Consider the following 13070-nt stretch of genomic DNA (forward strand, 5'->3'; position numbering starts at 1 on the left):
CAATCTTTCGTTGACATTTCAGTCAATTTATTTGGATATTGTCTTTCTGTTGTGATTCAGTGTGCTTTTGATGTGATCCTAACGTGAAACATTGACTGATCATTTATCTCCATGGATGCTGCCCGACCCATCAAGTCCCTCCAACTTCTCATTGATTGCTCAAGATTCCATCATCTGCAGTTCTTGAGTTTGTCTTTATTGGTTTCTTTTATAGTTGTTTTGCAGTTGATCCTTGTTCCAGATTCTACAACAGGCCAACCTTTTCCTTGATATGAAAACCTTGGAAACCAGGTTTAATCAAATGTAGGTCAATTTCAACCTAGAGGCAGTTATTGTGTCAAGTCATTGCTTTCCCAGTGATTTCTGGAAACAAGGGAAACAGAAACTAAAAAATGGGCAAAAGAAACAAATAATAATATTATCAAAGAGAGGAGCAGAACTTCAAGCTGAGAATTCCTGGAAGTGAAGCAGAATGAATTACATTAAAAATGCTCTGGTTGCAGGAAATCTGAAAGAAGAAAACTTGTCGAAAATCCTGAAAAGATCAAGCAACATTTGTGGAGAGAGAAAAAACAGAGTTAATGCTTTGGGTGGGTGAACTTGCATTGCAACTGATAAGCATCTGGAAATGTGCTGTGTACATTGAAAGAGTACAGAGATGATTTACTAGGCAGTTTCTGGGACTTGAGGAACTGAGTTACAGGGAAACAAGAAGAATATGGGAGATTTGATAGAGGTATACAAAATTATGATGGGTATGGATAGTGTAAATGCAAGCAAGGCTTTTCTACTGAGGTTAGGGGAGATGCAGACCAGATGACTTGGGTTAAGGGTGAAAGGGGAGCAGTTTAGGGGGAACATTCCTCTACAATCTCCAGTACCAGACCACTATGGGGCTATGTTTTTATCCCCCCCTGCTCTATTCTCTATGCATCTATGATGACAACACCATCTAAAAATTCATGGATGATACTATAGTAGTCGGTTGTAGAAAAAGGGGCAATGCTCAGAGAAGAATGATCTGCAATTGGGTTGAAGCTACAGGTTGTAAAAACGCAACTAGTGACCAATAAAGCCTCCATGAATGCCAGACCGAAAGAAATTAAAGATACCATTGGTGAGATGGATCATTCACTGTCTGGGTGTACTGACGGCATCTCTTCAAAGCAAAAGAAAATGGAAACTCAATGCCAATCTAAGATAAAGTTGGAAAATAGATGTGAAGATTTGGAAACAACGTCTCAGTGCAATAACATCAGGATTGTGTTTGTTCCTCAAGGAATCAATAGTGTGAGTGCAGATGCAGTATCACCTTTATTGAAAGAGGATCAGTGGATAAAGAGCCACTGCTGGACTGAACAGACCACACCATACAGCCAATACTAAGGCTGGGGTAGTGCCCCCGGGCCATAGTGGCCAGGCCATTGTTACTGAGACTGTCTGGATGTCCTGTGCTGTGCCAGAAAAAGCCGTGGGATAAAACTGAAGGGGATGACTATCTCAGTTTTCCCTGGCCTTACAGCAAAAGTGACCCTCTCCTGGGTGGCATTCACGATGTCAGATGGGAATTACAAACCCTGGAGGAGATTCGATACAGTTTACTGTTACAACATAGACCAACAGCAATAGAAATTCACCAAGACAATAGTATTTAAAAAAAAAACAATTTTTATTATTATCTCTTAACAATATAAAATCTTACTTAACTCTAAACTCAACCCCACTCTGTGCAAATATATATGTGTGTTTGTGTGGCAAAACCCACACGTTTACAGTTCAGGCATAATTCTGAAGAGATCATTTTAAAGTTCAATCTCAGAAATCTTTTGTGTTGAAACACAAAGTCTTTAAAACTGCCATTCAAAAGTTCTCAAACTCATAAATTCTTTGTATGTTTGTTTTCAGAGAAATGTTTCTTCAGACCAATGATTTTCCACATCCCCCTTTCTTGCATGGAAGATTCAGAATCTATGTTTCAGATGATGATTTTATAGAGTTGAGTATAAGTCAGATGAAGAAAACATCAAAATGATTATGATCCAGGAACAAGAATGATCTTGCTTTTTCCCAGAATTGGGTCAGTCACAAGTGGCTATTACAAGAGCCACAGCATCATTGCTCACCCTCGACAAGGAGAAACAGCAACAGTGTCCACCTCACAGAATGCCACTGCATTTTCTAACTTCAGATAAAGCATAGTGTAATATTAAAGATGTCTCATTGAAGTGTCTTTAATCTCATGACGTGACATCACTGCTGATTTTTTTCAAAGTTCCTCTCTTCCAAAAGTTTACAAGCAAATGCTGTCTGCTCAGCTAACCAATGGATGGCTTTCTTGTGTACACAAGTGTTTCTCTGACTAAATGTTAATTGTCTTCAACATTTCAATGGATAATCATTCCAGCTCTGACTGCAGAGCTTCCACAGAACAATGATCCAAGCTTGTTTACAGCTGAACATAGGGGGCGTGGTTCCTCTCTTAAAATGGTTTTTGTGTGTGCTTGAATCCAACCTACAAAATAACTTTACTAAAATAATATATTTTATAACTAAAGATTAGTAATAACACAATTCCATCACACCATCTTCCAATGGAAGAAATTTTGAGCTTTTTAAAGATCAAAATTTTAAACTGCAATTTACCATTTATCTGGTAGATTTTATATTATACAATAAAATACAAACAAATATTGCAGAAACAACATGCAAATTCAACATGTTGAATAGCAATCACATTATCCTTTAATGTGAGTTATCATTCAATCATATATTTGCAAAATAAAACCAATTTAATAATCGTCTATTTTTCATTTTACTCAAAAACACTAAAGGATTGTGATCAGTGTAAACCACAATTGGTCCCATAGCATTGCAAATATAAACCTCAAAAGGTTGCAAAGTCCACACAAGGGACAATAATTATTTTTCAGTAGTAGAATAATTTTTTTGATGTTGATTGAATTTCTTAGCTACATTAGCAAATGAGTGTTTAATAATATCTCCTGCTGCTTCATCACTAGCATCGACTGCTAAATAAAATGGCTTTTCAAAGTCAGGTAACTTAAGCACAGGCTTGTGACATAAAATGACTTTCAGTTTGTCAAATGCTTCCTTACAAATGTTTGTCCAAATAAACTTTTCACCATTTTTTAGAAGATTAGTCAAAGGAATTACGGTATCAGCAAATTTTTTTAACAGAAATTTCTGTAATACCCTTACATTCCTAAGAATCCCCTAACAGCTTTCTTACCCGTGGGTATGGGGAAATCAGTCTGAACTTTTGCCTGGACAGGTGCCAATTTTCCTTGACCAACAACATAACCAAGGTAAGTAACTGTAGCATGGCCAAATTCACTTTTAGCTAAATTAACAGTAAAGTTTGCTTCTGAAAGCTTATTGAACAATTTCTCTAATACCTTTGGTGAAGGCTGCTTCTTACTAACATCCAAATTCTCAAAATGAGGGTTTTAACATGTTGACATGGCAACTCAGTATTTTACATCTCCGATCAGGTGTTTTAACTATGTAATTGACTTCATTTACCTTTGATTCTGTCTCATACAGTCCTGAAAGTTTTGCCCTAAGAGGATTAGAATTTATTGGGAATAGAACTAACATGTTATCCCCTAGTTTAAAAATTCTCTCTTTTGATTTTTCTTATTATACTAGGCTTTCATTTTATCTTGAGCCATTTTCAAATTCCACAAATGATCTTGAAACTTTGAAACATCTAACAAATTCAACTGCACATCCTTATTAATCCATTGCTCCTTCAACAACATTAAAGGCCCTCTGACTTCATGTTGTTATGAACGAACAACCCTTTCAATTATTTTTGGAACTAAAGAGTTTGCACTAACACAGGAACAGCAATGGAAAATTCATCAGACAATGGTAAATTCAAAATAATAGTTTTTTTAATTAAACTATTAAATAACATAACATTTCTTACTTGACTCGAAGTTTAACCCCATTATATGTAAATGTAATAAAGTCCCATTCCGAAAAGTCAATTTTAAAACTTCAGCATCATTTTAGTTTTGCTTGAAGGTATTAAATTCTCAGTTCAGAAATAGTTACAAGTGCTTTTAAACATCATATCTTCAGGCCTCTTTACTCACAATTCTGCCCTCTTCCATGAGGCAGGGAATGCAGCTATTTTCTTCCATGATAAATTCACAAACCCAGACAAGGATTAAATAAAATGGTCATACAAAAATAGACCCAGTAGAATTCTGTCCTCTTTCCCAAAGAGACGGCGAGTAGTCTTCCTTATTTCAAAAGTCACTAATTTCGTGTTCCCCTTCTTCCAGGAGTAACACACACATACATACACGCACACACACACACAAAACCTATTTTGGTTACTGTAACTCAACCCTGTCTTTCATAAGGTTTCAACCCCAGTGTGTCACAGAACTCTGACTTCTATAAACTCCAAACTGAATTCATCTAAAAATGCCTGAATTTGATGATATATTTCTCCAAATCGTGACCATTTACATCATCATTGAGGTCAGTTCCAATTCTTTAAACTCATATGATCAGTTATTGGAATTTTAAACAGTTACAAACCTCAGTTTCTTGTAAACCATGTGATCTTCATACCTTTGTCTTGTAGACAACATGACTTGGAAAGATTACCTCACCTCTGTTTCAAAGGCTTTAGTATATAACTCATGTGGCTCTGAGTTTCATTTCTCTTGTTGGCTTAGTTTAAATACAGATGGCTTTCTTCAGTTCTTATTGAGTACTTAGATACTTCAGATTTTAATAAAGCAAACACTTCGTTGTCTTTGAATAATTGAGACCCACTTCAAATCCATTAGCTCTGTCTTTCCAAGACATGTCAACTCCAAAAATGATCTGAAAACAATGGTAAATGTTCTGTGACCTGTGAGTGATTTTGTAGCTAACTGACTAAGAATACAGATACAATATTTTAACTCTATAATTTACTTTTCTAAGACATTTTTTATATAAGAAATATAGTTTAACATTAAACTAAAGATTATCACATCTGTTACAAATACCAACTCAAAACTCTTGTACAGAGTCTTTCACTGCAAACAAGAGCAAATGGATACCCTCATCTCAATCCTGCTCATTCTCACAACAACAGGTTCTCATCATGGTGTTTAGGGTTGAATGGAATCTCTCCAAACCCCCTTGAGATTCTGGGTGATATGCAGATGGTGTGTGATTTGTTTAATTTTCATTTTATAAACTAACTGCTGAAGCAATCCTCACATAAAATTACTCCCCTGATCTGATTGAATCTCTTTAGGCAGTCCAACTAAAGTGAAAAATTTCACAAGAGCACTTGACACAGACTTAGCTTTAATATTTTTTAATGGTTTGGCTTCTGGAAACATAGAAGCTGTACACATGATAGATAACCAATATTCATTCCCAGTTTTTGTCTTGGGCAATGGACCAACTCAATCCACAATAACTTTAGATAAAGGTTCTCCAAAAGAAGAAATAGGTTTTAAAGAAGCTCCTTGGTTAGGTTTTCCTGCAACCTGACAAGTGTGACAGATCTGACAAAATGTCCCAATGTCTTTTCTCAGTCTAGGCCGATAAAATTGTTTCATAATTTTCGTAGTTTTCTTTACCCCAAGATGACCTAGGCTTTAGGAAATACAACCTGATGAACAACTGCTCATTCTTCACCGGCAGAGCTATCAGGTGGTCTCCACTTCCTCATCAACACACCTTTCTTGAAACAATATCCAACTGGCACTTTCTTAATTTCATCAGCAGAGAGAACTTTATCTCTCACTTCAGTAAGATCGGGATCTCTGTTCAGCCTTTATATAAGCTCCTTTCAAGATAATGATAAATCTTTTGGCAGGTCACGACAACCTAATTTCTGCTGTGCACTGTCAATAATTTTGTAATCTGAAATTTGAAGTATCTAAGTACTCAATAAGAACTGAAAAAAGCCATCTGTATTTAAACTAAACCAACAAGAGAAATGAAACTCAGAGCCACGTGAGTTATATACTAAAGCCTTTGAAACAGAGGTGAGGTAATCTTTCCAAGTCATGTCGTCTACAAGACAAAGTTATGCCACTGTTCACTGGTAATCTTTTTTGCCATCACCCGCAATACAGTACAAGCCGGGTATATATATATACAAATCTGTCTCTGTCTCATCAATGACTGGCTTATCTGTTAACTTTATTGCAGGGACAATTTTACCCTCTCAAATCATTTTCCTAATAATGAAATACCATCCACTGGTAAACTTGATCTGATCCATATCTTAACAAGTCCATTAACTAATTCTGATTTCAATATTATCTTGTGCAATGGTATCGACTCTGAATCACGGCCTAAAATTCACTTCACCCTTAGCAGTCTTATCACCAAACTCCAAAACACTGTCTAACACGAGTGACTGGGTAGCCGCAGTATCTTGAAGGATTTTTATTGTCACCGGTGGTGACCCTTCAATGAAACCTTGCCCTCTGACACAAAAGGTTTGAATTCCTTCCTAATTTTACCGGCAAGTATGAACCATGCATTTCATCTCTTTGAATACAAGCATCTGGTGCTCCCTCCTTTTATTTCTTTAACACAGGACAATTTGCTATTATATGACCAGGTTTCTTACAATAGTTGCACAGTGGACACAAAGGTCTGTTCTTTTTTTGTCTCCCTTTTTCTTTACCTCTAGCACTACTTCCCCTTTTATTTTCTACCTTTCATGGATATTGCAGATTACCCCATTGAAAAGTTTTACTATGTACAAATCTAACTTTGTAGGTTAAAGCATTAATTTAGCAGGCTCTTGCCAAGTTTCCATCCCCTTTTCATCTAACTCTGCTTTTATGTCATTAGGAACACACCTTTTAATTTCTTTAACTATCATCAATTCTTTTAGTCTGTTATAGTCACCATTTATTTCTTTCAATGTCCACTATTGGTCAAATCACACAGCTTTATCCTAGACAAAATCTATTTAAGACTGATCCACCATTTTAAAAAAATCCTTATGTTTTTTGACTGTAAGCTTCTGGAACCAATTCATAAGCCTTAAGCACAGCTTGATTTACAGTATAATCAGCTGCTTATTGAATTATAAGGGCAGTATACACCTGCTGAGCCTTCCCTTTACATTCTGTAACATGAAGGACCATTGGTTTTTCAGACTCTCAGCAATTTTCTCAAAATGCTGCAAATATTTATCAATATCAGCCTCATAAAATTAAGGAACTAACTTCACCTCACTATTTGACATAAAATTTTCACAAGAACCAAGTGTTTGATTTCCTTCTCCTTGCTTTCAAATTCCCTTTGTTTTGTGGCTTCCTCCACTCTAATTCTAGCTCCACCTTCTTTTGTTCTCTCTCAAACTGCCTCTGCTTTTCAGCTTCATTTATTTTATTCTCTTTTTCTTCTCTTTGCCTTTCTGCTTCTTTCACCTGAATTCCAAGTGTTTCTAACTCATGGTGCTTTTGGTCTCTCTCTCTCTCAATTCTAAATTTTTTTGTAACTCCACCTGTCTCAGCTGTAACTGCTGCTCAAGAGATTTACTTTCAGGAAATTGATTTAACTTCTCTTCTCCAAAAAATTCCCTCTTTTACGTCAGCTATGATTCTCTGAACCTCAATTTTTTTCATCAATGATGTTATCTCCATAGGTTTCACCTGGTAACCAGTAAGCGACAACTTATGGTTTTTTCCTCCCACAAATCTGCAAAGTGTAATGATTCCAAAAACTTCTCAATATCCATTGTTGCTTATTCCACACACAAAAGCCTTTTAATTGGCTTTTTTTTGTAATTAACCAAACAAATCAAAAATTAATCGATCAATAAGCTCCAATTTTGGTTAAATCCTGGACGAAGCCCCAATTTGTTATGACATAGACCAGCAGCAATAGAAATTCACTAAGATAATGGTATTTTCCAAGCAATAATTTTTATTAATAACTATTAATTATATAAAATCTTACTGAACTCTGAACTTAACCCCACTATGTGCTCTATGTATATATTTTTTTGTTTGTGTAACAAACCCCACACCATTACAGTTCAGGCATAATTCTGAAGAGATCATCTTAAAGTTCAATCTCAGAAGTCTTTTGTGTTGAAACTCAGTGTCTTTAAAACTGCCATTCAGAAGTTCTCAAACTCACAAATTCTTTGTAGATTTTTCTTCAGAGAAATGTTTCTTCATATGAATGATTTTCCACAAATCTCCTTTCTTGCATAGAGGATTCAGAATCTATATTTCAGACAATGTTTTCTCATACTCTGGTATGAGTCAGATGAAGTAACCATCAAAATGGTTATGATCCAGAAACAAGAATAATCTTGCTTTCTTTTACCTAGAATTGGGTCAGTCACAAGTGGCTATTACAATAGTCACAGCATCATTGCTCTCCCTGGACAAGGAGTCCTCTCTCCCTGGACAAGGAGTCCAACTTACAATGTTGCTGCATTTTCTGCCCTTCAATATTAAAGATATCTCCTTGAAGTGTCTTTAATCACATGAGATGACATCACTGCAGATTGTTTGAAGTTCCTCTCTTCCAAAGGTTTACAAGAAAATGCTTCTGGGCTGTCTACTCAGCTAACCAACTGATGGCTTTCTAGTGTACACGGGTGTTTCTCTGAGTAAACGTTAATTGTCTTCAACATTTCAATGGACAATCACTCCAGCTCTATGGCTGTTTACACAGCTTCCAAAGAACAATGATCCAAGCTTGTTTACAGTTGGACGTGGGAGATGCGGTGTCTCTCTCAAAATTATTTCTGTGTCGGTATGTGTCTTTGTGTGTCCTTGAATCCAACCCACAAAATAACTTTACCAGAATAATATATTTTCTAACAAAAGATTAATGATAACATTATTCTGTCACAGTACCCAGTCTAACTGTGGATCATGTACGACGGCAAGGTGAAGTATTTCCACTTTTCAGAAGGGCAAGAGAATACCTCAAGACATTGAAACAAAACTGATTAAAGTGCAATGAGATGCTGTTGGGTTGTTGAACATTTTAATTTGTAGCTATCAAACCTGTTAAGGTTGTTAAGGCAAAATTTCAAGCCTTATAAAGGATATATATTGTTGATTTATATTCAGAGTTATTGGACTGAACAACGCAGAGTCTACTGAAGTGCCTTGCAATGTGCCTGTGAATCTCACCCAAAGTTCACAGAGGGGGGCTCATGTTTTTTCTCTCACTGTTTAAGCTCACTCTCCGAGTCCTTAGCATTTAGGTGTGACGACGTTTACTTTGTGATCAATGTTCCCTCTAATTATTAGTAATCAGTGTGTGCAAAAATCTTATGCTGTACATATTTTTTTCTTGTGACAGGAAATGCTTGTGCAGATGCAAACTTGAAATTACTTCAAGGTAATTTTGGCACACTTAGCCCTCATGGCTTATAAACTGTATTGGTCTGTTTTAATATAATACAAACTGACTAAATAGTTAACAGAAACAGTTAGCTTCAAACAGATTATCTTCAATAAGTGTAATTATTAATTATCACATTATTTTAGGCAACAACTCTTTTGTGCACACATCACTTTCCTTTGTGTGCTGGTTGCAAAACGTGCGCGCGCACACAGTTCAGAAGGAGCAGTGGATTTAATGCATTGTACCCATGGCTCAGTTCTAACAAGTGTATGTGGATGTGTCTGCATGTTCTCTATGAATGTTGGTGTGGGGGGAGGGGTTGGGAGGGCACCTCCTACTCAATTACGGCTTTAGAGATCACTGTGTAAATGTATAACTCAGTGAATCCTGGCACTCCTGTTGCAGTACACCTGTCAGATTTCTTTGTTGGAAATATTACAGAAATGGAAAGCCCTATCAAAAGTTTCTCTCAACTGAATCTTTTAAAACCTCATGTATTAATTTTGCAGGAGACTCACCTTCTCATCAAAGACCATGTAAGGCTATGAGGTCCATGGGTAAGTCAGGTTTTCCATTCCAATTTCAACTAAATGATGAGTGATCTTTATTTTAATAAATACAAATAGTTAATTTGAACCATCTAATGTGATAGCAGATAGAAATGGTAGATATAGTAGCAGCTCTTGCAAAAACAGGTGCTACTGGTCAATGTTTATGCCAACAACTTCGCTGACGTCTCATTTGCTAACACACTATTAAGTAGTCTTCCCTCTTTAGATAATGGCACAGTAATTATTGGGGGGGGGGTGGAATTTAAAATGCATTATAGACCTGGTTCTGGACCATTCTAATCCATGCAGTATTGACCAATCACCTATGGCTAAGTCGTTTTCTGATTTTAAGTCACAGAATGGTCTGATTGACCCTTGAAGATTTTGCAATCCACAACTGAAATTTTTTTTTAATTTCTTCCTGAAGTTCAGAACTTATGCAGGATTGATTATATCCCTATGAACGGCTTTCTTGATCCATGTGCAGTCTATTTACATTATTCTAGTATTCTGATCTCTGATCATGCACCATTATTATTAGACCTTCAGGAGAGTGAATCTGAGGAAAGCATCTGGCCCAGATAGAGCTCCTGGCCGAGTATTAAAAATCTATGCTGAACAACTTACCAAAGTATTCATGGATATCTTCACCAGCACGGCCTGGTATCCACCTGTTTCAAACAGGCATCAATCATACTGGTGCCCAAGAAGAGGGTAGTAACCTGCCTTAATGACTATTGACCAACAGCACTTACATCAACAGTGATGAAATGTTTTGAAAGGCTGGTGTTGAAGAATATCAGCTCCCATATGAGTGGTGTCCTATTTACGTTCAGGTTCACCTATAGTAGCAACAGGTCTATGGCGGATGCCACCTCACTGGGTCTACATAAAGCCCTAGAACACCTGAACAGTAAAGGTACATTCATCAGGATGCTCTTTATCGACTACATTTTGGCATTTAACATCATAATCCCCTCAAAACTAATGAGAAAACTCCAAGACCTGGGACTCAACACCCCCACTGTGTAATTGGACCATGGATTTTCTCACCTCCAGATCACAATCAGTACTGGAGCACCACATGCTGTGTTCTTAGACCCCTGCTCTACTCATTTCACAACTATGACTGTGTTGCTCAGTACGACAATAACACCATCTACAAACTTGCTGACGAAACCATGGTAGTGGGTTGTATAAAAAAAGGTGATGAGTCAGTATACAGGAGGGAGATTGAAAACTTGGCTAAATGATGCACCAACAACAACCTTTCACTCAATATCACCAAAACTAATTGTTGACTTCAGGAAAGGAAAGCCAGAGGTACACAATCCAATGATCATTGGGGGATCAGAGGTGGAGAGGGTGAGCAAATTTGAGTACTTGGGAGTCACAATCTCGGAAGATCTTTCCTGGACCCAACACACTGATGGCATCAGGAAGAAAGCACATCAGTGCCTCTACTTCCTCAGGAATTTGCGGAGGTTTAGTATGGCACCAGAAACCCCGGCAAATTTCTACAGGTATAGGGTGGAAAGTGTGCTGACCGGCAGCATCATGGTCTGGTATGAGAGCACCTATACCCTTGAGCATAAAACCCTCCAAAAGGTGGTGGACACAACCCAGGACACCACAGGCAAAACCCTCCCCACCATCGAGAACCTCAACAGGGAACGCTGCCGTCGGAGAATAGCAGCAATCATCAAGGATCCACATCACCTGCTCTTTTCTCACTGCTACCATCAGGAAAGAGCTTACAGGTGCCATAAGACTCGCACGACCAGGTTCAAGAATAACTACTACCCTTCCACCATCAGACTCCTCAACAACAAACTCAGTCAGGGTCTCATTTAAGGCCTCTTACTTGTGCACTTTATTAATTTTTTTTAAAATTCCCTCTGTATTGCACAATCATTTATTTACAGTCATTATCTGATAACAGTTCTTTAATTGTTTATATATACAGAGTGTTGAGCGTTTTTGTGGCACTACCAATTAGTGGTAATTCTGCCTCGCCCTCAGAAAAAAGAATCTCAGGGTTGTATGTGATGTCATGTATGTACTCTGACAATAAATCTGAAATAATATCATTCTCATCTTAAGTAAATAAGAAATGTACCGCCAGGATCAATGAACTAACATCCGCTATTAGTGAAATGGATCAATGCTATGCAATTTGTCCATCCACAGAATTATATAAGCAACGTCTTGATTTACAAGCAGAGTTTGATCTTGTATCAACTATGCAGGAGAAGTATTTATTAATGCAAACTCATGGTTCATATTATGAACACAGGGACAAGGCAAGTAGCCTATTAGCCCACCAATTAAAACATTAGTCTGCATTAAAGCTGATACCCCAAGTTAGAGACTCCTCTCATAACATAACATCAGATCCCAAGGAAATTAATGCAGCCTTTGTTCGTCACTCTCCAAATCTGAACATGCTTCTGACAACACCAAAATGAGCAAGTTTCTGAACAAACTTACAACTCCGGTCATTTAAATTTAAACACACAGCACAGTACAGAACATTTTGGTCTATGAGTCCATGCCACCCAATTAACCTACACTCCTGGTACATTTTGAAAGGTGGTCGGAAACCGGAGCCCTCTGGGAAAACCCACCCAGAAGTGGGGAGAACGTACAAACTCCTTACAGACAGCATGGAACTTGAATTGCTGCTGTCAAGGCATTGCGCCAACAACTGTACCAATCGTGCCACCCTTGATTCCAACTGGGTTAAGGAACTGGGCGTCTCACTCACTGTGAAAGAGATTACACTATCAATTAAAACTTTGCAGTCTCCTGGAGCTCCAGGCTCCAATGGAGTTTTATAAAACATTTAATGATAAATTATCTCCATTGTTATTATCTGTGTTTAATGAAAAAGTGGAGCGAAGAGCCGTAATGTGATAGTACAGATCTATCACCAATGTACATAGTGTATATAGTTACTGTATCTAGACTGTATTTACAGCGATTGGCTGAAAGCTAAGCCACACCTATTGTCTGGGCCTTAAAGGGTTGTGTTCCTAGCCAGATCGGATCATTCCGGACTGGTCGGCCACCTGTGAAGAGCTCCTGTCTTTTGCTAATAAAAGCCTTGGTTTGGATCAACAAGTCTTTGATTCTTTCAAC

At 37.4% G+C, this 13070-nt stretch overlaps 1 protein-coding gene and 1 long non-coding RNA gene across 3 annotated transcripts in view; one reads left to right on the top strand and one right to left on the bottom strand.

Annotated features, from left to right (window-relative positions):
* dgkza (diacylglycerol kinase, zeta a) overlaps positions 1-2193 on the top strand; it is a 517457-nt gene extending 515264 nt beyond the window's left edge. The window contains exon 35 of the mRNA XM_069896142.1: positions 1906-2193. Coding sequence (XP_069752243.1) covers positions 1906-1929 — 24 coding nt within the window. The 3' untranslated portion in view covers positions 1930-2193. The remainder of the gene's footprint in view (positions 1-1905) is intronic.
* LOC138742022 (uncharacterized) overlaps positions 6-13070 on the bottom strand; it is a 51012-nt gene continuing 37947 nt past the window's right edge. For both annotated transcript variants that reach the window (XR_011343936.1, XR_011343937.1), the window contains exon 2: positions 6-363. This is a non-coding gene — a long non-coding RNA (uncharacterized lncRNA). The remainder of the gene's footprint in view (positions 364-13070) is intronic.

Source organism: Narcine bancroftii, chromosome 1 (genome assembly GCF_036971445.1).
Source record: "Narcine bancroftii isolate sNarBan1 chromosome 1, sNarBan1.hap1, whole genome shotgun sequence".
In the NCBI taxonomy this organism is placed as follows: Eukaryota; Metazoa; Chordata; class Chondrichthyes; order Torpediniformes; family Narcinidae; genus Narcine; species Narcine bancroftii.